The sequence below is a fragment of the Hippopotamus amphibius genome, chromosome X, assembly GCF_030028045.1.
Source record: "Hippopotamus amphibius kiboko isolate mHipAmp2 chromosome X, mHipAmp2.hap2, whole genome shotgun sequence".
Lineage (NCBI taxonomy): Eukaryota > Metazoa > Chordata > Mammalia > Artiodactyla > Hippopotamidae > Hippopotamus > Hippopotamus amphibius.
Window position 1 is genome coordinate 56,386,481 of NC_080203.1, and position 27,776 is coordinate 56,414,256.

At 32.2% G+C, this 27,776-nt stretch overlaps 1 protein-coding gene across 7 annotated transcripts in view; it reads right to left on the reverse strand.

Annotated features, from left to right (window-relative positions):
• Positions 1-27,776, reverse strand: part of PCDH11X (protocadherin 11 X-linked) — a 754,051-nt gene that overhangs the window by 642,262 nt on the left and 84,013 nt on the right. The window contains exon 3 of one of the 7 annotated variants that reach the window (XM_057718190.1): positions 26,348-26,392. The exons of the other annotated variants lie outside the window; for them this stretch is intronic. Within the exon in view, the coding sequence (XP_057574173.1) occupies positions 26,348-26,392 (45 nt within the window). Of the gene's footprint in view, positions 1-26,347; positions 26,393-27,776 lie in introns of those variants that run through there. 7 annotated transcript variants of the gene reach the window in all.

The following is a 27,776-nucleotide window of genomic DNA, read 5'->3' on the forward strand; positions in this document are numbered from 1 at the left end:
AGGGTCAAGATTACAGTGAGATAAGGAGGTTTCTCTATTGGGCATTTGCAGGATCTTGAGAGTGAATGCCTCTAAATTTTGTGCCCTAGGTGCTTCCTTCACTTCAACTTAGTCCCAGCGGTGTAATGTATTAACTGATTTTATATTGTTTAATTTTACAATACTTTTTTCTGTTCAGATACTATATTCAGTGACATATGCAGGTGTATAAAATTGCCATGTATATATGCATTTTCAAAGTTTGAGGAAAAAAGAACAAAAATAAGATATCTTTTACAAAGTGTACTTGAAGTACCAATAAACATGTTCACCAAATACTTTCTTGCAAATGGTGTAACATTTATTTTTGACATAAATAACAGGGTAATAGATTTACCCCTGGACATTGGCCTAATATAATTACTGAAATGGTCATGTATATGTAGTAACAGTAAAGAAAAAATCTAACACTTATCAGATTGTATTAGCTTTATAGTACCTTTGGCATTTTGTTATTTTACTTCCAAATACATATCCTTAAAGGTTATAAACTTATAAAAAATGTGTTTGAAATTCAGATAATAAACTTTTATTAAATTAGAATTTCTGAAACAAAAAATTAGCTTCAAAACCTTCCAAAATAAGCTAGCTTTTGTTCTGTTTTTAGATTTCCAAAACTAAGTTGCAGATCAGTGATAGTTGCATGAGGTTCTTTTGATAGGGTTTTATGAATTTCATCTCACAATGATGTATGGTATTTTTTAAAAAAGCCAGCCAAACTACTTTATACATCATTAACTGAACCAAGTAGTTATGATTTACGGAATAAGGTGAGAGTGACATTTTAAATAAAGGTCAGACACTTTTATAGAAAACAAAATGTGCATTTGACATTGCTGAACTTTGCAAACTAGACAATGATACTGATAAATGTGATCTGATATAAAAATCCTTCCAATCTTTTCTTCTTGGATGTTTTTGTATTCTTGAAGATCATCATGTAATGTCCTCTGTGAGGTTTTCAAATGCCAATATCAGGATGAAACTCATTTAAGGAAGTCAAATGCTGTGTATCTAAAAGCTCATTGAAAGTGGTCTTATTTATTTGTTTTGATGAATATTTGTACGAAGAACTAAGAACTTGCTTAAATCTGTGGCTGAATGTTTGTGCACAAGGCAACTGGAGCTTTCCTATAGTAACATTTCATTGTATATACAAGTAACCAAGTTCAAATAGTGAGGTGTTTTGGCTAGGCCTATAAAAGAAATGTATATCATAGTTCAATATTAGTGTCAACCTTTTCCAACTTCTAATTTCATCTCTTCCCATCTTAGGTAGCCTTTGCTGGGAACTAATAAGACCCAACAAGGGAAACATAAGTGTTGTTATTTTTATTGATTCACATAAAGTGAAACCTGATCATGATGATATCCATAGACAAGCCAAAGATAGAAAGGCCAATATGCTCATCAGCAGTCCTTTCAGATTAGTTGCAACATTTTGTTTCACTGACAGATGCTGTAAAAGTAATGCATATTCCAAGGATCAGAGCTTGATGAAACTGGCTTAAATGGCTGGGTACTATTGGGCAATGACTCTCTGCAAGCCAAAAACAGGAAGTGTTATAAAGCAGACATTACTGATGAGTGAAATTATCTTAAAACTGAAAATCCAATCATATAATGTGCCATCTTTTCAGACAAATTAAAAAATGGATGTGACATACCAGTTTCCAAGATCTTTCTTGAACTGATGTTTTCAGCAATTTATTAGGTAATACCAGGTAAGATTTTGAATCTAGTGAGGCATCAAAAAGATTGCTGAATTTGATTTTTTTAAGGCTGAATTACTCTCCTTTGAAGTTAGCAAGCCATAATAAATGCCTGCACCTTCTTTCATTATATCAGTAAGACTTTTTTAAAACAGCAAAACACTGCAAGACCATTAAGGGAATTCTTTCAACATATAAGACACCCTATATATTTTTAATGCATTTTCCTTTGGGTGCATTGAGTTTCTCATGACTGCGAATGTTTAGAAGGTGTGACATATTAACAACATGTGAGCTACCAAATGTGACAGAAGCAGAGGATCAGAAATGTCCATATTTTTACAATGCAGTTGTGGATTGCAGCATCAAATTATTCAAAATAGTTTTATCTTTTTCTTTAAGTTTGTCAATTTAAACTTATTTTTTCCAAAAATGTACTTTAGCTATTTGAGAGCAATCAAGTTTCCACTCAGCCTTAACTTGATACAAATCTTGGAGCAAACCATTTGGAATAGCTTGTTTTGAATAGGCTGTATAAAACTGGCTCTTCTCAAAGAAATGATTTTATAATTCACTATCTTCTACTTTATTTTGAATGTTTTATATAGTTTTAGAATTACACAATTATGTGTGATTACATTTGAAGAACTGGTAAAGAAAGTTATCCTTTACAATGGCAATATATCATATATGATTTTTTAAAATATAAATTGAAAAGCATCTGTACTAGTTAAGACTATGGTAGCTTGCAAATCTGTATTTCTCTATTACAATAAATGTAGGTCAATGTGCGTGTGTGCATGTTGAGTGTGGTGTGTATCTGTATGTGTACGTGGGTACCAATGGTTGCTCTTTGGAGAAGTAATAGGAATAGAGAAATTCAGAAGACATTCAACAAATAAGAAGTAAGAACCCAATTTACCTTACCTATATCTAAAGATCAGTTATTTACAAAATCACTAAAATCAGTTTAATATTTGCTCACATTTAAAAATGGTACTAATGAAAATAGATTTGTAGTATACATGATTTTTTTATTTCCATTTGCCATACTATTTTACTTTATTTTATAGATAGAATTACACACTGTATGTTGTCTGCACATCATTGAGTTGGCAGAGCTCCCTAAAGTTTATTTCTTGGCAATGTACAATGTGTCCATTTAGTACCATAATGGTGAAAATGACTTTTTTAGCAAAATTACTTTTGACTTTCCTCAAGGAGACTTATCCTTCTTAAAAAAAATAAATAAATAAAAGAGCAATGATAATATTTGTTCCAAAAGTAGTTTCATATTTGATTTTTAAGTACTGATTTCATAAACATTTTGTTTGTCACTTACTATGAATCTAACCAATGTCATGATTCTTCATTGATTTAATAAGTTCCTATTACTACATTAAACAAACAAACAAATAAAAAGATTTCCTAAGTGCCTATGTGATTAAAACTGAGCTAGTTACTGGGGGTACAAAACTAAAATAGACATTGTATCTGCCACTGAAAAGCTCAGTCCAATGAAAAAGCTTATTAATGACCAATGTTTCAAATATGTGGAGAATATGGAGGTATGCTTGTGTTCAATGATTATCATCTCTGTTTGCACATCCAAATCACCTGTTAAGCTATTAAAAAAAAAAACATAGCTAGGCTTCAATTCAGACCTTCTCTATCAGAATCTCACAGGAGAGACTCTGACCTCTACATGCAATTTAAATGCACAGCCAGTGTTGTGAATCACTGGTCTAGACAGGGATCAAATAAAAGATCACTTATATCAAAATGGTTAATATAATGGGTCAATGATGATTCAGCTTGTTTGTCTCATTCTAATAATGGGGGAGGGTGAAGTCCATTTTAAGTAGAAACAAATCGGAAAAATGATGAAGAATCTTCAATATATCGTTTACTAGATAGTTTAACTCTCTATGCCAAACATAGAAAACAAAAACTTCAATATGCCAAATTTTATTAATATGAGATTTAATTTTCTCCACATATTTGTGATAAGTTAATGTCAGTTTTTAGATCTATTTGTAAGCTAAAAAATATCTTCTTTATTACAATATTAAATATATAGCATTATGTTTTTTCTAGTGTTGAATATGCTAGTCTTTATTTTAAATATGGCCCAACAATTTAAGGATATTATATGTACATTGAAAAACCACAACCTGAATTACAATTTTTCTAAGTGAATTCTCTGAAGCATTAGTTTTGAGGTATGAAAATAACAAGTGGCTGATTACATGTATAAAGATTAAGAAATAATGGGTTGGGACTTCCCTGGTGGTGCAGTGGTTATGAATCCACCTGCCAATGCAGGGAACATGGGTTCTAGCCCTGGTCCGGGAAGATCCCACATGCCACAGAGCAACTAAGTCCATGCACTGAAACTGCTGAACCTGTACTCTAGAGCCCTCGAGCCACAACTACTGAGCCCATGTGCCACAACTACTGAAGCCTGCACATGCTTAGAGTCTGTGCTCCACAACAAGAGAAGCCACCACAATAAGAAGTCCGCATACCACAATGAAGAGTAGCCCCCACTTGCTGCAACTAGGGAAAGCATGTATGTGCAGCAATGAAGATACAATGAAGCCAAAAATAAGTAAGTAAATCAATCAATCAATCAATCAATCAATCAATAAAATAACTAATGGGCTGAAATGCTCTTGGATTGGAAGAATTAACATTGTTAAAATGGCCACAGTACCCAAAATAATCTACAGATTTAATGTGATCTCTATCAAATTATCCATGACATTTTTCACAGAACTAGAACAAATAATCCTAAAATTTATATGGAACCACAAAACACACAGAATTTCCAAAGCAATCCTTAGGAAAAAAAACAAAGCTGGAGGCATAACCCTCCCAGACTTCAGATAATACTACAAAGCTACAGTAATCAAAATAGTATGGTATTGGCACGAAAACAGACATATTGATCAATGGAACAGTATAGAGAGCCCAGAAATAAACCCATACACCTATGGTCAATTAATGTTTGACAAAAGAGGCAAGAATGTACAATGGAGAAAAGACAGTCTCTTCAGCAGGTGATGTTGGGAAAGCTGACAGCCTCATGTAAATCAATGACATTAGAAGTCTCCCTCACACTATAAATACAAAAATAAAGCTCAAAATGATTTAAAAACCTAAATATAAGACCTGACACCATAAAAATCCTAGAAGAGAACATAGGCAAAACATTCTCTGACATCAATTGTGGCAGTATTTTCTTAGATCATTCTCCCAAGGCAAAAGAAATAAAAGCAAAAATAAACAAAGGGGACTAATCAAACTTAAAAGGTTTTGCATAGCAAAGGAGACCAGCAACAAAACAAAAACACTACCTATGGAATAAGAGAAAATATCTGCAAATGATATGACTGACAAAGGGTTAACTTCCAAAATATACAAACAGCTCACGTAACTCAATATCAAAACAAACAAACAAACAAACAAACCCAATAAAAAGAATGGACAGAAGACCTAAATAGATATTTTTCCAAAGAAGACATACAGATGACCAACAGACACATAAAAAGATGCTCAACATTGCTAATTATTAGAGAAATGCAAATCAAAACCATGATGAGGTATCACCTCACACCAGTAAGAATGTCCATCATCAAATATCTACAAATAATAAATGTTGGAGAGGGTGTGGAGAAAAGGGAATCCTTGTACACTGTTAGTAGGAATGTAAATTGGTGCAACTACTATGGAAAACAGTACAGAAATTCCTTAAAAAACTAAAAATTGAGCTATGATATGATCCTACAATCTCACTTATGAGCATATATCTAGAGAAAACTCTAATTCAAAAAGATACATGCACCCCAATATTCATAGCAGCACTATGTACAATAGCCAAGACATGGAAGCAACTTAAATGTTCATCAACAGATTAATGGATAAAGAAGATGTGGTATAGTGGAATATTACTCAGCCATAAAAAAGAATGAAATAATGGCATTTGCAGCAGCATGGATGGACCTAGAGAATATTATACAAAGTGGAGTAAGTCAGACAGAGAAAGACAACTATTATATGAGACAAACAACATACTAAATGCTATATTTTTCTGCCATTAATGTAAAAATATGTGCAATGGATATAATGGGGAAAAGATCACAAAAAGAGGAAAATGGAAATACCAATCTCTAAAAACCCACTATTTATTAATTAGACATTATTTTCCAATTGGAAGTGAAAATATAATTTAACAGGAAAAATATATAAAATAAAACTTTGTAAACTGTTTCTCTATAAAAATTACTTTATGTACAAATAGCAGATATTATATAACAAAAAATGTTTAATAATTATATCTGTCTATTTGAGTAATTGATAACTGATAGGATGAAATATAAAGATGTTTTAAAACTCACACTTTAAAAAATTTTTCTTATTTATGCTTACAATAAATTTCTAGAAGTGGAATTGCAGAATTTTGGTACACATTACAAAAGTTTACTTTTAAAATCTGTCCCTTTACATACTACCACGAGTTTCTCTTGGAGTTTCTCAGTAGAAGATCACTATGTATTTAAAGCACTGCATTTCATTTTCAATATCTATTATTTCCCCATATTATTGTTTTGAATGAAATGTCCAAAATACTTTTAAACAAATAGTGATCTAAACTCATTACTGACTTTAATGGAATCTCCTCTAGTGTTTCCCTATGAATTGTAATGTTGACTATTGGGTAAGTACACAGAGAGATTTATATTCAATATGGTTCATTGTATGTTTGTTTATAGTAGCATAAAATTGAAACATCCAACAATATTAGATAACTTAATGTATCATGGAATATCTATATAATGCAATATTATATAGTTATCAAAAATTTTGTTTTATAGGAATGTTTAATAAAATAGTAAAATAATCCCAATTTTGTAAAAACAAAAAAAATTGCTAGAGTATATACACAGGAAAATAATTGGAAAATATACACAAAAATAACATTTATTGTCATTGTGTTGGCAGGTTTGCAGGTAACTTGTTTTTCTTTATTTTATTTGTCTCTTCATTTGTATTTTTTAAACGTTCTACAATTATTGCATGCTATTTTATAGTCAGAAAAAGTCAATTATCCACAAATACAAGTTATTTGGGGGAAACCACGAAGAAGCTGGATGGTAACTGAAGAACTCTTTGCTCGTTAATCAGTCAATCATAGGTGGATTATTTCCACTAAACTAAATAGTGAAGAAATATAAATACATAGTTGTACCGTTTACTTTGACTCGAATATATCCCGATCATATATAAAACTGTGCTAAATATCTATTTATGATATAACAGCTTTCATACAGACCATATTCATTTCAAAATATTTAATCCCTGCACTCACCTTCTCACCCTTTTTCCTGCCACAGATTAAAAGAATTAGAGTGTCCCCATCTTTACATAGAAAACACAAACATATTTTATCTCCGTCTTGTCAACTCCCAATTCTTTACAGAACTTGCACTCCTAAGTACCTTAGTTCAAACTCCAATTACTAATCTCCAACTAAATACCTTAAATTTTGGAATCATGTGAGAAATGTTTTTCACTTTGATCTCCCGTTTCATTTGTCAAGGCTGATTTTCAATTCCTACCTCTACCACACCAATCCCCTTTATCTCTTATTTTGATCTCAACATAACATTCTTCTAGCTGATTTCCCTACTTTAAACTTTGCATCTGTCTTCCATTATGATCCTTAATTCTTTAATTAGTTGTCTCAAAAATAGTTTTCATTATAACATTTTCCCACTCATTATATATACTGTATATGTATTATATCCCAAGAATGTGCTTATGCTGGAAATACAAAAATTATTCTCTCAAACAAATCAAAGTCTAGTGGATAGAAAAAGACTTTATGTGGCCATGGCAAGAAGGAAGTTGATCAGGGAAGGCTTGTAGAGGAACCTGAGCTGAGTCATAAAGAATTCATGGAAATTAATCACATTAATAGAATGACAAAGAGCAAGCCTCCACTAGGAAAAACAAGAATGAATTTGCAGAGACTAAGAATTGCATGCTGTGTAATAGAAAACTGAAAACAATTTGATTTTCTTGCAGCATAAACTATGACCCAGGGAGGGATGGGTGAAACCTAAGGTTGAAAAGTAAGCAGAGATGACATCATGAGAGCTTTGTATGCTATGCTAAAAAAAACTAGGGTACTTATCCTGAAAATTATGAAGAGCCAGTGAAAGATTTCAAACACAGGAGTGGAATGATAAAATGTGCAATTGAAATAGAACATCCATTGGCTGTGTAGAGACTGGTTTGAGTAGAACAAGACTAGATATAACATGAATGTCATTGAAGCAGCTATTGCATGTGTCCATGTGAAAGATGAAGAGAACCTAAAATAGGACAATGTAGTAGAGACAGGAAGCAATATATGCTACCATTGTGTGTAAGAGCGTGGAATCTGAAATTAAAATATTCAGATTTAAATACTACCTCTACTGACTACTATCTGTGTGATATGTGGCAAAGCATTCAACCACCCTAAGCCCCATTTTCCCCATAAGTGAAAAAGGAAAAATGGTACACATAACATGGAGATTAAATGAGATGTTCCTGACACATGCCTGGCCTGTAGTAAATTTTCAAAATATATTATCAGCTATTATTATCATTATTTTAATAATATTTCAAATGTAAAATCAGAATAAAATGATTGAATTATTAGAATTGGGAGGGGTCAGGAGAGAAGGAAGCATAGGATATTACCTAAGTTTTCAGCTTCAGTGATTTGAGTGAATGGTGACTCCATTAGTTGATACAGGTAATGAGCTAGATTTGGGAAAAGGAGTTCAGAGGGAATTGATCCCATTTGGAGAATGTTCAGTTTGAGAATCCATGAACCACTGATGGGAAGATGTCCATAGGGAAGTTTTACACATCTGTCAAAATTGCAGGGAAAGGTCAGGGCTATATACAGGGATTAGAACTCATAAGGATATAGGGCACATATGAAAAAAACAAGGAGAGTATAAAGTGATGAGAACAATAGATGAAGGATATAATTCTCAGAAAAAATGAACACTGATGCCATGAACAGATGATGAAGTACTCACACACATCCAGAAAATAAAATTGTCAGAAGGCAGAAGAAAAATAAAAAAATAGTTTCATCATGGAAACCAAGAAAATAGAACTCCAAAAGGTGTGAATTAATGAGGAAAAGTGCCAAATGAAGGAGAAAGGTATTCAAATGAAACATGTCCTTTGAGTTTAGCAAATAGGAGGCTACTGCTAACCAGATGAGAGATGTGAGTAGTGAGCAGATGTGAGAAGAGACTACATCACAATGTTTTGAGGAATGAATGGGAATTGAGGAAGTATAGACAGTAAATACAATCTTCCCATTTGAGAAGGATATAGGAGAAATGGTGTTCCAAAAATAAATACCAAAACTCCTTTAGTCTGGTATTATTACCTCCTCAAAGTTGTCCACAATATCTCTAACACATCTTCCCAAATTTATCCCAAAGGTAGCTGAAGACCCTGTTCTAAAAATACATGTGCTTTTGCTCATTTAATTGCTACCAACTGGGACTCTTCCTTCCTGTCCATTTTAAATCCTACTTTAAAAACTAAATCATATTCATTCTCCTCCATGAGTCTCTCTCATTCTTCTCTAGCTCACAGTGGTTTCTCTCTTCAAACTCAAAATGAAAATGATTCCTATACTACCTTGTATTTTAGGTATTTATTGTCATGGGTATACAATTTATGGGCCTAGATAATGTGTTTTCAATTTTAAAACCAGTCTTTGAATTACTCATTTGTTAAATGAAGTTAACACAATCATTTATAAAGTCAGAGTATGGTCAGAATTCTGTCATTTTAAATAATATACAAGTTTTAAATATATAAGCTTATGCTTAGAAAAAAATTATAAATTTGTTTATCAAAATGCTAAAAGGGGTTAATTTTGAATAGCAGGAATGTAAAGCGATTTCTATTTCCATCACTGTATTTTTTTCTTTATTTTCTAAATTTTCTATCATAAAATTTTATAATCATGAAAAGTAACTATAGTAGAAGTAAAATAATTGTGCTCTTGAGTGGAAAATCTATAAACTATTCATTTAAAATTTTATGGATGTGTAATTTGGTTTGCTAAACCAATATAAACAACCTAGCATTCCAGGTGTGATGGAAATAAAATACTTTAATTAAAAAGCTATTTAACAGATTATAGACAATATATGATATAATTTAAAGTTTTAAACAATTTTTATGCAATTTGGTTTCCATAGCATATGAATTCTAATTATGTTGAATCTAGGCCCTGTTAAATTTTTTTTCTTAATATTTTACCTCTGGATACCTATTTTAATTAGAACTATCCTTCGTAAGGTAGCCGTTCATATATATAAGATAATAGAGTAAAATGGCTAATATTAAAACCATATATTAAGTCATATTCTCATCATTATATTATGAACTTTCCCTTCTAAAGTCATTTATTCACAGTTCAGAAAATAGAGTCTTACTCATATCTCCCTATGCCTAAGGAAAAAGAGTGTGAAAAAGATACTTAAGTATATGTGTAATGCCACGCATAACAACTTGAATTTTCTGAGTTTGTAAACTACGTCTGAACAGAGGCATTTTAGGCCTTATGCCAAAGGCAGAGCAGTGGACAGGAAATTAACTTTGGACAGGAAATGGACAGTGGACTTGAAACCAAGAGTTAGGCAAATTTTGGTAAAATTCCAGACAGGCCAATTACCAGTTGCCTGAGCTTGAGCAAATCATTGAAACTCTTGAGACTCAGTCTCTCAATTTAGTTTGCAATGTGAGGATGACACTAATAATATCTTGTTCACTGGGTAGTTGGGTGGATTAGTTGAGACAATAGATGAAGGGTATTAACACTTATTAAGTGCCTGTTATGTGTCAGTCATATTTTATAGGTTATCTCATTTAATTCTCACAAAAACCCTATGAATTTGGCATCATTGTAGCCATTTTTGTGGCTGAAGATCCCAAGACTCAGAAACATTAACAAGTTTTATGCAAGACCCAATTGCTAAGGATCTCAAAGTCAGAGTTAGAACCCACACTGCCTGATTGGGAAGCTAATCCCCTTCCTGCTGCCCCAGTGTGCCTATCACAGAGAAGGTAGGTACACAGAAACAGTTTTCTCCTTCTCTTTCTTTTTCTTTTCTTTTTGAGGAGACTCACTATAGCACTATCATTACTAAAATGGCTCTTACTTGCCACTGAAAACTGTCTCAGCTTCCTTAATTAAATGCCAGGCAAAACCCATGGTTTTGAGGAATTTGATTCTTTCTATGTGCTTACAAACTATTCTAAGAAATACTTGATATAATTTAGTTCAAGAATTAGAAACTGCATTTCAGAAACACAGGAGTCTCCCAGTCTCCCCATATAATCACAAGCTGGCCATTTTGGGAACCTGAATGAAATATTAATAAGATACTTGTAATCAAGAACCCATCATTTTTAGTTTCCTGTGAGGGAAGAAATGTGATTGTAGAGCAGTTTTAAAGGCTGTTTTAGTTATGTTGTATTGATAATAATTATCTTTTATGTAGATCTTTCATTTTTAAAATGCTTTTTGCAAAATCATCTCATTTGAGGTTCTGTAAAACCCATCCTCTTCACTTTGCACATGAAGAAATTGAGTCTCAGAGAGGATAAGTGATCTTTCAAGGTGACAGTAGATTTATTACATAGGAAAGCTTAAACCTCAACCACGGTCTGATTCCTACAACAGTTTTATTTCTGTTAGTTTCACTTTTTCACAATTTTAATATTATTCAATACCACTTTGTACCATTGTTATTCAGGGCACAAAGTTATCACAGACTAAATAGGTTGTGTGTGTCGTGGTAAGAATCCTGAACTGCAAGTCAGGAGATTAACACTCATCACCTGATTCTTTTAAAATTCTAACTGTATGACCTTGGGCAAATCACTCACATTCTGAGTCTTATCTTCTTCATCTGACATTTTATGATTCTAACACTAAGTTAGGCTGTCAACACTTTTCACAATCCTCAGAACGCAAAGCTTTATTTCCACCAGCTACATCTAAAACCTCATTCACCTACAACTGAAAGGATTTTAAAGTTAACATTATTGCCTAGAGCAAAATTCAATACTTCTTCTCAAGCTCCTATAAAGAACAAACATGATAGGGCTTAAGAGGCAAGGATGCTTTGTAGCTCAGCTTTAGTTAAGCAGTTAGTAAAAAATATGGTTGCCTAGATTCTTGATTTGAAACAGCTGTGATGTAGGGGAAAGAGCACTTAAATTGGTTAAATTGGGCTTGGGCAAATATTGGAAGCCCCCGAGACCCAGTTTGTTGATTTGTTTTTAATCTATAAAATGGTATGATATCAATAATATTTAGCTCACTGTATTATTCAGAAGATTAGATGAGTTCATCAATGTGGAACAGGACTTACATTTATTGTCTACTTTATGCTAGACACTGTACAATACACATTTTGATATACAATCTCATTGCATCCTCACTTACAATCCTGTTAACTGAACAACTTGATATCACAGATGAAGATTCTGAGGTTCAAAAAGGTTACAAGCATACAGTTAACATCTAAAAAACCAGATATGGAAACCAAGTCTATCTGACTCTAAAGCCCAGTCATGTCCCATTACATCTTGCTGTGCAGTGTGCCTAGCACTACTCCTGGAGCCTACCAGGCACCCCTCAAAAATTTCCCTGAGCTATCCTTTTCTCCTTTCCTTCTTTTTTCCAACCCTATTTTCAGAACCTAATGTAGCATAGGCACCTGATCTATTTGTTCCTTAAATGGTCTTAAGGAGGTAATGCAATTTCCTAAATAAGTATTGAACCCTCCCCATTTAAAGAAAATTATATAATATTTTAGTATATATTGGACACCACTAAGAATTAATATTCCTATAGCTACATATGAATTTGTTAAACTAGGAAGTGTAATTTTGAAATATTTTTTTCAATTTCTCCTATGTTATCCAAAGTTAATAATTCTAAATGACTAAAACTTCATTTTGCATTTGAATTAGTAATTTTCAATACTTTTTATAGCTATCTGGTGGCCCATATTTGATATATATATATTTCTGGTTATGCATCTTATCAGGTTGATTAGAAATTCATAACTATACTGAATATATTACAATGTTCCTTTTTATTATAAATTGATGTAGAAGTTAGTTTATATTTGGTGACACACATATACACCCTTCTCTTTCAAACTCATCTTGTGGCTTACCAAACTGCAGGACTTTAGAATCATATTATGTTTTAAATATTGAAAAGGCAGAATGAAAAGTGAACTTTCTTCAAAAAGTTCAGTTTGATTAAACACTTTTTGAATGGCCACTATTTTCAAAGTTTGTTCAGGGGTTCATATATTGAGAGTGGAAGTAGATGGAAGAATAGAGGCTTCTTTGCCCATGCTTTTTGCATTTTTCCAACTGACTTATTAATGGGGAATTATGCCCCCATAGCTTTCAGAATGAACATAGTGCTTGCCAACCTTATGAAAATCTAGTAACAATAATCATCTAGGGACTTCTAGGTGGCACAGTGGTTAAGAATTTGCCTGCCAATGCAGGGGACACAGGTTTGATCCCTGCTCCAGGAAGATCCCACATGCCGTGGAGCAACTAAGCCTGTGTGCCACAACTATTGAGCCTGTGCTCTAGAGCCCGTAAGCCACAACTATTGAGCCCATGTGCTGCAGCTAGTGAAGCCCACATGTCTAGAGCCTGTACTCCACAACAAGAGAAGCCACCACAATAAGGAGCCCACACACCACAATGAATAGTAACCCCTGATCACTGCAACCAGAGAAAGCCTGTGTACAGCAATGAAGACCCAACACAGCCAATAAATAAATAAATTTATTTTTAAAAAAGGGTCATCTGAAAGAACATGTGTCTGAACTTAAAGTCATGACCATGAGTCCAGGAAGAGGCAAAGAGAGTTGGGAAAATCTACACCAGTTTGCTGGCTCTTGATTTGTACAGCAGAGGAAAAATTTAATAAGAAGGTGGTAAAACTGATGGACCTCTGAATTTCAAATCAAGAGCTGTGGGAGCCACAGCTCTGCCAGGCATGTGATAAAATAGAGAGGAAGGAGAACTTAAAAGTTAATTAGATCTAAGCACAGATCCTCTCTTGGCTACTTACTCTGAGATAAAGGACTATCTTATGTATGGTGCCTAGCACACTGCCTGACATAAAATAGGTGCTCAGTGAAGGTCGGTTCTCTCTCTGGGCCTTGGTTCCACCATCTATCAAATAATAGAGGCAGACTAGGATACCACATGATCTTTAAGGTTCATTCTATCTCAAATAGAAGCAGATCACAGATGTAACAGTACAGCTCATAAAGGTTACAGGAAATACTACAAATGTGGGAATTAGATTGGTCAGCATAATATAACCAGAAGAGTAAAAAGAATTTTCAATAATTCAAGTAAAATATTTATCCAAATTCAAAGTAAAAACATTATCATTAGAAGAAAATCTTTGTCTTCTTAGTTTTTCTTTTTAAATTAGGATTTAAATTTAAGTTCTATTAACTCTTAATATATACATCATATTAGTATTATATAGATCTAGAGCTCTTTGGAAATTGAACATATATGGAGATCTTTCTGGACTATAAGATTCCTTTGGGCAAAGGGAAACCTCAGGGGGCATATAAATGACTATTTGATGTTTCTGCCAGAGAAGAGAGATGGGGTAAAAGCTTGGGGGATGCATATATCAACCTTTAAGAATGATCATTTGTACAATACAAGGGCCAAGAGTAAGCATTACCAAGGAGAGGCAAGATATAAGTTGATGAAATTGAAGAAATGTTAGAAAGCCATGTTTGTTTGTTTTTGTCTTTCCATGGTCTACTTTATTCAAATTGAGAAAGCATTTGCAAAAGTAAGAGGAAAATAAAAACTAAGAAACCAAATGGCACTAACCCATAAATAAGAAATGCTCAATTAGCTACATGACCCAATACTTAGTTCACATTGACATGAACCAAATATCAAAATTTCAAATTCTGTAACAAATGGATAAAAAGATGTGGCACATATATACAATGGAATATTACTCAGCCATAAAAAGGAATGAAATTGAACTATATGTCATGAGGTGGATAGACCTAGAGTCTGTCATACAGAGTGAAGTTAGCCAGAAAGAGAAAAACAAATACAGTATGCTAACACATATATATGGAATCTGAAGAAATGGTACTGATGAAACCAGTGACAGGCAAGAGTGGAGATACAGAAGTAGAGAATGGACTTGAGGACATGGGGCTGGGGTGAGGGGCAAAGGGGAAGTTGGGATGAGGTGAGAGAGTAGCATAGACATATTTACACTACCAGCTGTAAAATAGATAGCTAGTGAGAAGTTGCTGTATAACAAAAGGAGATCAACTTCATGGGAGATGCCCTGGAGGGCCAGGATGGGGGGGGGTTAGTCACGGGAGGGAGGGGATATGGGGATATGTGTGTAGATGCAGCTGATTCACTTTGGTGTACCTCAGAGACAGGTACAAGTGTGTAAAGCAAATATATTCCAATAAAGAGTTTTTAAAAAAAAGAGAAAGTTTAAAAAGTCAGAAAAAGTACTTTCTTTGTGAATGTGTATGCTGAAGAAATTTCTTATGATTAAATTAACCAGTTAGAGTTACTTAGAGAAGTAGCTAGCTATATCTTTACCTCAGTCAACACTGTAAATACCAGTTGACCAGTTAACACGAAGTTTTCTGATATAACAGTTATTTTGCTGAAAAATATTAGAGGTACCTTTAAAACTTAAATTTATTACCATCTGTAAGAGTACTGGTTTTGTGGTCCACTGGGTAACCATTATTTGCATACATAGCTTCTATTATTAGACTACTTCCCCTAAGGCCAAATTCAGGAATTAACTAACTTTGTAGTAAGGCCTTATCCAAAGTATGTACTCAATAATTATCTAATGGTTGAATGAATGAGGACAACCAGGAGAAAGCCACGGTTTTAACCCTTTGGCTCCTACTGCCTCTTTCTATTTTCCTGCTAGGCTTTTGGTTTTTTCAGTACTAGCACCCTCTCCTTGTGTCTCAATCTCTTTCTCACAAGACTCAAACACCTTGTTGCTTTAGCTATGCAAACTATACTTCTTTCAGCATGAAAAATATAATTTCATAATAGCAGATTATGTGGGTAAATAAATGTTACTCTCCGTACAGTGCATATTTACATTGTAATGAGTGCAGTGATCACTGCTTAGGGAATAAGAGAGTTCAGGTGATTTGATTGAAGTACATCAAAGAGTGATTTTACTAAGAAAGAGTTATAAAAATGAATTATAAGGATGAGATGGCCAGAGACTTATTTTCCAGGGTAGAAAGGGCCACCTAGTCCAGAACGTGTCTAAGTACTGAGGCTTTTTCTCTTATTGGACTGACAGAGATTAGAGACAAGACACATGTTCCTATCTGAACATGGGGCCACAAAAGTTGCCCAGAGAATAGAGAGGACTGACCTACAGCATATTTACTTTGTGTGTTAAGAGGACAAGTCTCTCTCAGCAGGTCTAATATTTCCCATGCTCATATGTGATAGCCAGCCTGAGGTTCTAATGCATTTCACAAGCCAGTCCAACCTAAAGAAGAAAGGGAATGTTGACAAGTCCATTATCAGAGTTAGATTTTCATATGAGAAGGGCTATGGAATTTTTGTCCATGAAAAGCAAAATGTACCATGAAAGTTAAAATTTCACACACGAGCGCAAAGACAGTTGTGGTAGGAATATAGTTAAGGGAGATTTGCATTATAGCTATGGTAATTCTTCAGTTAAATTGATTTTAGATAGGACTGTCCCCAAGAAACAAAAAAGAATAAGTGAAGGTGTGGTTTATGAATAATAATTTTCCCATTACTATGATAGAAGCACTTCAAAAATATAATAAAAACCATACAAACATGAAGGAAAGGTTTGTTCACTAGAAATGTGGCAATGTGTTACTTTTGCAAGGTTTTCATGTTATTGAGTCCTTAGCCTTGTCATTATATCCAATCTTCCACTTTACTACCCCTTTATGTTGGCCCTATGTTCCCAAGGGCTAATGTACTGAAGAAAATAGCCACTGACTTTAACAATGTTAGTAATTGCTTTTATTTTATCTGGGATAGTTGGAAAACTCAATAATTATAACTGAGCTAAAGAAACATTATTTCCCTACTCATGATGATATTCATTCCCTTTACGCAAAGAGATGAAGTAAGTAATGAACTTTTGTAAACCATCATCATGTAGTAGGGAAATATTTTATAGTAATGTTGGCATTCCAGCATCCTGATATGGCTGCTTAGCAAAAATATGAAAGAAAAGCTAACCAAAACAAAACCCCAATCTCCAAGGATGTTTCTGTGTGCAATATAGAAGGATTTTTTTCCTGTCATAATAAGAACAAAAGGGAAAAAAAGGGCTAGTTTAAGAACTATGTGGCTTATTTTCATCTATTTCTAGGAAGCAGTTGTTGTATTTGCTTTCACTATGTGTGCCAAGAAGTGCATTCCTTAAAGATATGTGTGTGTGTGTGTATGTGTATGTGTGTGTGTGTGTGTGTGTGTGTGAGATACACTCAATTTTGGGAGGGAATGTGTGGTTTCTGAATTTTCAGGGTAGCTCTATCACATTATAATTTGGATATTATCTACATTTGATATCCCATGGCTTTCTCCATCTGTCCTGTTTTCACAAATTTGATAACTTTGACTTTCAGCATTCGCGGGAAAGGGATAAAATGATTTCTATCTGGGATGACCATTTCATCTCAGTACTTCAAGTGACAGTTTTTACGTATATTCAAGCACATTTTAACCAGTTTTCAATATCTGTTTGTTACCATTTACTATGGAAAGAGTTCCTCTATTGAAGACAAGAACACATTTTTCTTGCCATATTTATAAGAAATGTCACATTGAGAAGCTCCTTTTGCTAAAATGCCTAAAAGCAGTATGTGATTCTCTGGTATATGGACTACATTAAACATGAACAAATGGGTTAAAATTTTTCATTGATACTTTTTATTTTAAGTGCAACTCATGGACGGGAAATGTAACAGAAATCAAAGTATCTGAGGTAAATATTTTAAAATCTTTCTAAGATTAATGAAGAAAAATGATATAACATCAATTTTCTGGAAATAGTTTCTGTAAACTACTGTTTGAATGGTTATACGACCTAGTCATTTATTGCAGCTTTTCATTTTACAAGAATTATGGTTAAGGTTAGTGTTAAGAAAGGTTAATGTTAAGAAATAGGGAAGATACTGAAGAAAAGGGTACCATCCAGGCTTCTTTCATTTTTAATAAAATCACAGGTAGCATTCTTTTGTTTTTTTCATCATATTCTCTCTGCTATTAAAAGTGTGTTTTCTTACATTATCTCCACAATTACACTTCTACTTCACTGACCATGGCTTAGTTATTTTTGTTGTCCCCACAGAAGTGTCTTAACCAAAGGAAATGCTTAATGTAATTCTGGTAAATTGTTCACATTTATGGAAGCATCAAAATGCATGAAATAGTTAAGGAACAAGAAGTAGTAGGTGTGACAAAAATGTGGGGTGCATGGAGTAGTAGGAGATAAGGATGAGCAAGTAGACCTGATTAGAGTTGTATAATCCTTGAAAAATTAGAGTAATTAAGGTTTTATCTTATATACAATGGGGAAAGACTTGGAAGCTTTTCTCACAGATTTCACTTTATCAGAACTGTGTTTTAGGAAGTGTTCTGGGTACAGGGTAGAAAATAAATTGGACAAATGAAACTAGGAAGCAGGACAACCTATTAGTATTGGAATCAGTAACTCATGATGAAGACCTGAATAAGTAAGTGGAAAGGGAAAAATGTCTGAAGTATTTTAGAGGCAAGATAAACAGTATTCGATTGCTATTTGGATTTGACTTGGGAAAGTGTTGATGACTTTAAGATGCTTCCTAAAATGGGTTAAGTATATGCTTGCTCAGTTCAGATTTTAATAAATTTGGAATGAATACCTAATACATACTTGTAAGATACTCTACTAGTGATATTTACACACACACACACAAACACACACTCTCTCTCTTAATTATTAGGGTAAAACCTTTAAATTGTTCTCTTTTTTTTTTCTTTCTCCCTCTCTCTCTCTCTCTCTCTCTTTTTAAACATTTTATACTCAGGGATTTTCTGCACTAGAAAAACTGGAAGTCTTTTTTTTTTTTTTAACATACTTTCCATTAAACTTGTTGGGTAAAAGTCTTTTTATACTAATAGCAAGCAGGGGAGAATCTTGATTGTCCCACATCTCTACCCCTTAATACCCCATCCCTCACCATAACCATCATCATTTTCTACATTGCTTTGCTCATAGTAGGAGTTTAGAAATATTTAATTCACCTCATTTGAATGCATGGTAAACTTCATTATCTATAGCATGTTTTTTGAAAAACAATAGTTACTAAGTGGTACTATACTACCAATATTCAAGGAATTTGAGTATAATAAAATGCACAAAACTAAAACTTCAGTTGAATATGAGTCACTTCAATCTACCTCATTGCTTTGGACTGGTTATCTCCAAATGTTAGTGACCAGGAATGCCAATATATAAAGTTCTGGTTAACACAACACAAATAATGAGTTATACCATGAAACTGTAGGATGTTAATGTGCAAAAAATTATTTTAGGATTCTTGATGATGTTAATGAAATTGGTAGCCCCTGCTGACAGCAAACACTTCAAAAAATATCAGAAGGTATGTTATTGCAATGCAGAAGCAACTTTATTTATAGGTAGTTCACACAATACAGACTATACACACTTTATGCACTGAAAATACATCAATTACAACCAGTGTTAGTTAACTACATGTATTCCAGTTGAAAGATGCTCTGTAATATTCACTCTAACATATTCACACAGAAACCTGTTTATTCTTTTTTAAAATTACAGCTACAGGTAACAAAGCAAAAACAGAATTTTAAGGGTAACTGTGAATGCTTTTTATTTTAAGTCTTCACAATTTTAATATTACTTTACACAGTTTTTCTTCAATGGCAGTTCTTAGTATCAGCGCCACTCAAAACCAGAAATGATAATAAATTGTACACATTACCCAGTCTAAAAACTGAATCTATCCTTATAAATATTTCCATGATTTATGTCAATCCATAGTCCACACTGAGCTGTTCATAAAAGTGTATGTGTATATATACACATACATATGTAAGTATGTATGCATGTATATGATTATGGAAAATCCACATCTTAGCCTTTGATGGAAACATAAACCCACAAAGTTGCAGACTTATGAAACTGAAAATCTGACATTGTACAGAGCACTAACAGGGAATTACTTATCTATTTTTTGGTTTCAGAGGTATTAAAATTAAATAAGGTATTAATGCAAATAAAGAGGATTATTTTAACAGATTCTTTTGTATATGTCTTTGTTATGCCAACTGAGCAGAAGTTGACCATTACTGAAGGCAAATTTATCTTAACTTTTTTGTGTGCAAAAGAAGTAGAATCTACACTGGTAATTAGATAGGAAAAATAGTTTAATTTTTAATGTATAATTTAATGTTATTGGACTTGTGATCCTTCAGAAAACAGGGAAAATTTGTGAATAGAAATACTGCAGTTACATTAGAGGCAAAGTAATTTGAAAGTAAAAAAACACATGAGCACATATTCAGAATGCACTGAATATGACAAGAGTTTTATTAAATAAAATGTGCTATGTAGGATGATAAAAGGGATAAAGTTTGGAAGTGAGGCATGAGTTTAAAAGAAGAGAGAGTAACATTGTAAATATTATGTATGATATTTGAGCAAGTTGTCTTTAATGTTTGTATTACTTTTTTCTGCTAGAAATTTGACAAATATACACACATATATGCAAACATATGTATGCTTATACATACCTTAACCCATGTTAATCCCACTGTATTAGAATTACATAAACATCAAATTAAATTGACTTTTCCTCTAGACTCACAATTAGGTCTCTTAATTTTAAGAGTTTTGTATGGTTGTCTTTTAAGTCTCACACCTAAAAAGACAATCATATGTACCTCATCATTTCCACAGTTTGTGTGCATTTTGAAATAAATGTGTCTATAGTCTTACAAACAACTAAAATAATGTAAAGTTGAATTGTAGCACTGTGTAGAATTTTATTAAATGTTATCAACTGCTCTGGATTCAGATAATAACTTTATAAAGCATGTCAAACTTTTTTCCTATCTAAAATGAAACAATTATATTATTTTGTAGTACTAGATAAAGTCTGCATCTTTATAGAGTCAAACAATTTTGTCAGGTAGACAACATATCCCTATATTCAGCAAAAAACTGTATTTTGCCTTCAGATGTTTTGGTATCACGTAGACAAAACTATGATACCTATCTGAAAGAGAATTCATCACCTTCTCTTGAATAACTACATTTGTGTGAAAAACATGTAATTATTCAATCTGAACATCATAAATAATGTATGTAATTATCTACAAAAAAAGGCACCCAATACATAGTTCTGAATGAGTGATCAAATAAATAAAATTAATAATGAAATATAACCTCTCATTTAGGAATTCATAAATGAGTTTTCCAGAAGTCCATGCAATTCCATTTTTGTGTGTTTTTTCCCACCTTGCATATGAGACTAGATCTGTGTTTACATAGCAAAAGAGCTGATCAAATTTGTTCTTGTGTGTGTGTGTGTGTTTAATTACTTCGAGGTTGTGACACTGAACAACTATTTGAGCTGTATCTTTGAATTAGTGGAAACATTTTTGTGTAAAGTGATAGTGTATGAGCAATTCTGTTTAGTTATAAAGTATTACTGAAATAACGATCTGCATTGATTTTGAGATTGAGGTTAAAATTGATATGTAATAAGATGAGTAAATACATTTTAAAATTTATTTTGTGGATTTCTGAAAATAATGTTTTTCACCAGTGTTGCACATTCATTTACTTCTAACTACTACCAAATAGAATAAAAGTGGTATTATTCAAATTTTCTCTAAGTATCTAACGAAAGCATTATTTTATCTAATGTTTTTACTAAGTATTATGACAAAAAAAAGTGTAAATGCTTTTAAAGTGCATTTCTAAGAGAATAATGCTTTATGAAGTAAATCAATGAATAATTTATAAATATAAGGTTCCAGGACAAGTGAGAAAGTGCATATATTTCTAGAATATCCATTGAAATACTTCATTTGCATTATTATGTTAATTTGATTATCTAAAGTGATTTTTTCACTTGACAAAGATTTACTCCTAATTGGATAATACCAGTTTATGTGTAGATAATTAAATATAATTAAGCACTTAAAAAGGGAGAGTTAATACAATTTTAATTGAGAATATCTAGAATATGATAAAGGTAAGAGTTGGTTATGAGACTTTTTCAAAATAATTATAATAGATAACTTGGTTGTTTATTCTAAGGGAACTTTTGGCAGATATTTAGATGGCATTCTTTTTAACAGAAAAGCTTTTCCATCAAGACTTGAAATTTTCACTAAGGAGAGATTAGTCTCATGGTGGAGGTATATAGTATGCCTCTTTAGTATACTATCAACTAATCAGACTACTATTTCATACATTTGACTAATGATACATCTATAAAAATAAACAATATGCATAATAATTAAGTCAATTACCACCATGTGTAAAAAACCCTGCATGTATAGTTTATAACATAAAAAGAACAGAATACTTCTGTAATTTTAAAGTGCACCACTTCCAAAGGTTAAACAGAATTACCAAGTAAGTTATATAGAAAAACTTACTGGTATAGCTTGAAATAAAAACAAATAGTTTTAAAATTCTTCATCCAAAATATATCTACAATTTCCTAAATTTTCTACGACAAATGTGTACTGCATTGTGCAATAAAAATAAAGGCCTATGACTACTCTACAATTTAAAAAAGTCTACTCCTAATTCTAAATACCACATAAAACCATGTATGTTATGTATGAACACCCATAATGCATGAAAAAACAAATTGCACAATAGTTATTTTTAAAAATAATAATTATATTCAACACATACAGCTTTACATTATCACAGCACCTTTGAATATGCTAGAAACTTAAATCTAAACAATATTTAAAATAGACAAAAATTAAACAAAATCTAAGGGGAAAAAATGTCTATTACACAAGAACACCTATAGGAAGCATTTACAGAGTGTGAATTAAGTTCATACAAGATTACTTAAGCTCTGTTTGTCCTGTAGCACTTCTGTTGAGATCAGACTTTATATCACACCTAGCTAGATGCACAATTACAAAATTTAATTAAACAGTGACAAGTGAAGGTGACAAAATTGTAAAATGAGGCAGTCTTATTTTGTGTTGAAGTGAAAAGATTAGCAAATATTTTACAAAATAATGATTGATTGATTGATTGAATCTAAATTCAACTTTTAAAAATGATTCTAAAGTATATGTGTTCTCACTGACAATGTGAACAGGATGGTCAGCAGAGAAAACAGAAGTATGCATTAAAGATTAATTAATGGATAGAATTAAAATAGTTTTACAAAATTTTCAATTTAAATCATTGAAAATAAACATAACTTAAGAAATGTAATGGCTTGAATACCCTACTTCTAAAAATAAACTTTTATATTTAATGTAAAATGAGGAAATGTATTTCAGCAATTTTTTTTTCAATTTATGCACTGTGGATTTTAATCAAAAGAAAGTAATACTCTTTTGAGTGTTTGAGGGGTGAAAGTATACAGTGCATTGTAGTTAATCAATTAGATAATCCCTAAAAGTTTCTTTGATGACTAGTCTTAAGATTTGTTTTCCTTATGTTTTTCTCTATTCACTGGCTAGAATAAGAACCAGAGAGACCATCAAGGACACTTCACTGAGAATACTCTGAGTCCATTAATACCAACAGGAGAGGTGGGAAGATATCTGAGACCCTGTAAGCCAAATGTAATAACACCAATAATTAAAAGTATCACCAAATCAACCAATAAGAAGGAGCCAAGAGGAAAATACATAGTTTTGTTCTTTCTGGCTTTTGTTCTTTCTGGCTTTTGTGGAAAATGAGTTTCAATATCATCCATACTGTTCTCAAATGTTAATGTTACTTCCTCAAGCATAAGCAAAGGACAGATCAAGGGTAGTTAATAATCAAAAGCAAAATCCATTTTCATCTGTGGCTGAATTTTAAACACAGTTAAATCTCAATCATTGGTTTATATGGATAAATATTTTAGCTTCAAAGAGCAGGAAAGAAATCAATTCAGAATTTCCTTTCTCACAGAAACTGTATTCTGAGAGATGGAATCACTTGCAGCTTTAAAAATAAAGATTCTATTTTCATCTGCACAGATGACACCCATAGAAATATTGAGAAAAATTTTTAAGAGATTCTGGATAACCATTTCAAGAAATTTTCATCTTCATATATACAAAAGAGTGATTAGGAGTTTTCCTTATTACAGTCATAAAGGTCACTGAAGCAGAAGAAAAATGAAGTATTCTCCTCCTGCTCAGAGAATGTGCAGAAAAGCAGAGACTAGGGTGGTCATGACACAAGCATTTAAAATGCATTTATATGATAATTACATGTACAAATGGTTATGAAGCCACAGTAATTTATCATGGGACATGTGAAGTATTGATTCATTCTCTTGGGCATCATCATCTTTTTCACAGTTAATTGAGATTATGGATTTTGCAAACTCCTACTCTTAGTACATCTTGGTACCTGCAGGGCACTGACTCTAGGGGTATAATAAGTTGGCTCAATTTTGACATTCCTTGAAATGGTATGAAATAAACTGAAATATTTATTTTTTCAGGAAGAACTGGAGGATGAATTATAAAGTTATTTTAATTTTAAGTATTTTTCTACAATAGTTGTTTATTAGTATGTAATACATACTTGTAATTTACATGACATTTCTCACTACTAGTAAAAGAGCTACACTTATAGTCATAATTAACTAAGTAATGTTTAAAAAGCCAGATAGCAAGTATGTTGAAGGAACTTAACATCATTGGAGGTACCAGAGATTCTGTATTTAGTAAACGGGAATGCTAAATTTTAACAGAAATATTTTTAAAATATTGCCTATATATTAAATATCCAAGAATTACACTAATTTGAAATGCTAAATAGAACATAAACCTCTTCTAAATACCTTTACACTGAAGAACACTTCAAATAATACATTAACTTTATGTACATACATAATAGACCAAATCCTATTCACACTTTGCAAGGTAAAATGATACACAATGAAGCATTTGAATGAGAATCCAGGAAATGTGTTATGTCATGATTATAAGGGTCCTTTATACTCCCTTTTTGTCTCAAGAAATTATGCTTTCAAAAAAATTCTGTTAGTACTGTTAGTAAGTCATAAGCAGCTTAAAGAATACAATGTAAAATTGGGACACATCATTCCTTCTTCAATAAATTTAATGTACACCAAATTTGAGGCATTTAGTCATTTCTGTAGGAAATTGATTAATCAACATATTGTGAAGAATGAGTTAAAGGGCAAATTACTCAAAGCAATGAAAATATTCAGTAATTTAATGGAGAGAAATAATTATGTAGATCTACTTACCTGTGACTCTAGTATCTTATATTTTCCTAGGTAGTTTCAAAATTAAGATAAAATCTTTCAAAATGTCCTATTTAAATCCTTGTCTCTACTCTCATATGACTGGAATTACATTTCATTATATAAGAAATATCAATACCTTTTTTTCCCAAAATATCAGGGAGTATAAAGAACTTTACATTCTTCTTTTGATAGATAAAAACAGAAAAAAAAATTCTTTCTTTTCAGTATTTATAGAAAAAAGAAAAATGATTACAACAAAATAATTTTTTAATGAGTAAAGTAGTGGAACAACATGATTACAATCAACATAAAAACCCATTTAAATTATTTTATATCATCTAACTTTTAAGCAAAGTGATGGATAATTATAATTATTTTCTCAACAACACTATATAAGTGAATATTTACCAAAAAATGAACTAAAGTATTTTTTTGTTGTTGCTGTTTGTTTTTAGTATTAAAGAAAATCTCTTGCCCTGGATACCTTTCAGAGGGTAGCTTGGATAGTTCAGCTTCACTTCCAAACTCCCGGAGATGATGTTTAAATCCTTCAGCAATCAGACAGGGCAAGTAATTCCATGTTTCACGATTGATATATTAACCATCGGTTTGTACATTAAGACACATTATATTACAAAACACTACTTGACATTCAGAGCAAACAAATGGAGAAACAGCATGATAAAATTTTTTTATCACACTGCACTGTTCCTTCCACAAATTTAAAATTTCAATCACAAGATTACAGCTAAAGTAAGCATGAAGTTCAGTGGGACATAATTTTAAGGTGGTTTTTGCTTTGCTTGCCTTTATAGTGGGAAATCCAGATTACAAGATAAATGATCTTAGCCAAATTTTGAAATCACAAATCATTGGAGTTTTTTGGAATGGGAATGGAATTATGTTGTTCCTAGAAAGTTATATCTCACTGTAGATTTCAATAGTTGATGTCCTGGAATCAGTCTAGGACAAGAAAAATAACATGTTATCAAAATCAGATGGTTGTGTTCTAGGAGTCTTAGTTGCCAAGCATGCTACACACCTAAAATTCACATTGCTAAATACAGATGCACAAAATCAAGGTTATGGAATTTAGCGATAGTAAATACCAATCTTATTCCAAGCTAACTCAGACTCCTCTTACCATTCGGAATCCATGTATCACACCTACAGTCATGTAACCATGAATTATTTCTTTTTGAAATGAAATATGTCAAATGCATGGCTAAGACAGTGACTTGTAGGCAGAAGCCTCTTTAAAAATAATAAGTTCATTTTTGTTCTCCTATTTTTCAAACGTATAGTCTTCACAATATTTTAATGGAATGACTGTGTTAAGCAAGACTTCATTTTGTCATTTTGTCTCTTTCATACAAGTATCAAAATTGATTCTAAAATGATTATTCATACTGTTTTCTAGAGTCGCACCAACCAAACACTACCTGCTTGCTCTGAAAGATGTTAATATAAAGTACACTGTAAAATGTTTTTAATTTCTACTACAATATATACAAAAATGCCTCCCAGGATATTTGTAAATTGTATATTAAAGAGGAGCATCATATTCTCCAGGTATACATGGTTTTGTGCAATAGATATATTTCTATCTAATGAATGTTCCATATTTTTTTCAGAACACAAGAGTCAGAAAAAAAACTATAGAAAATATTTGATTCTCTTTTCAAAACATGGAATTTTTGATAAATCCCCTTATATCTTACTGCCTCCTAGAAACATTTCAGTTCTTCACTTTCATATTTCTATTCAGATAAGTAATGAACTAAATGTAAATATCACCCTAAACTCTCCTTTTGAAAATGTATTTCTCACTTTGTTTAAAATCAATTAAATATAATTCTGCCTTCTGATCACAGTAATATTTTATTGCACTGTCAGAATTTCCTTAAGGAACAATGAATTTTTATTTTATTGGCTGACACTTTTCCCCAGTTTGTATGATGTTTCTTTAAAAAGAAGACACCTACTGTATTTGAATTTTTATAAATACATGAATTCTTTTTCAGTGCTCATTTAACTTTTTAGCATTCTGCAATATCAGTGAATATAAGTGCCTCTCCTGGCATTAATCAGAAATTGAAGCATATATGGAAGAGGTGAAGAATATTGCACATGTAGCACAAAATGAAAGGATTGAAATTATTTTTAGTATCACATTAGTCTGCCTAAGCTCACCAATTCATGTCCAGAAGATATTTAGAAATTAATCTGAAACATCTGTGAACCAGTGACATAAAATACACAGTTTACCTATTTTCTAAGATGAGAAAAAATAGAATAAGTCATCTGAAAAGTCTCTGATTCCTTTAAGCTAATAAAAACAGAATGA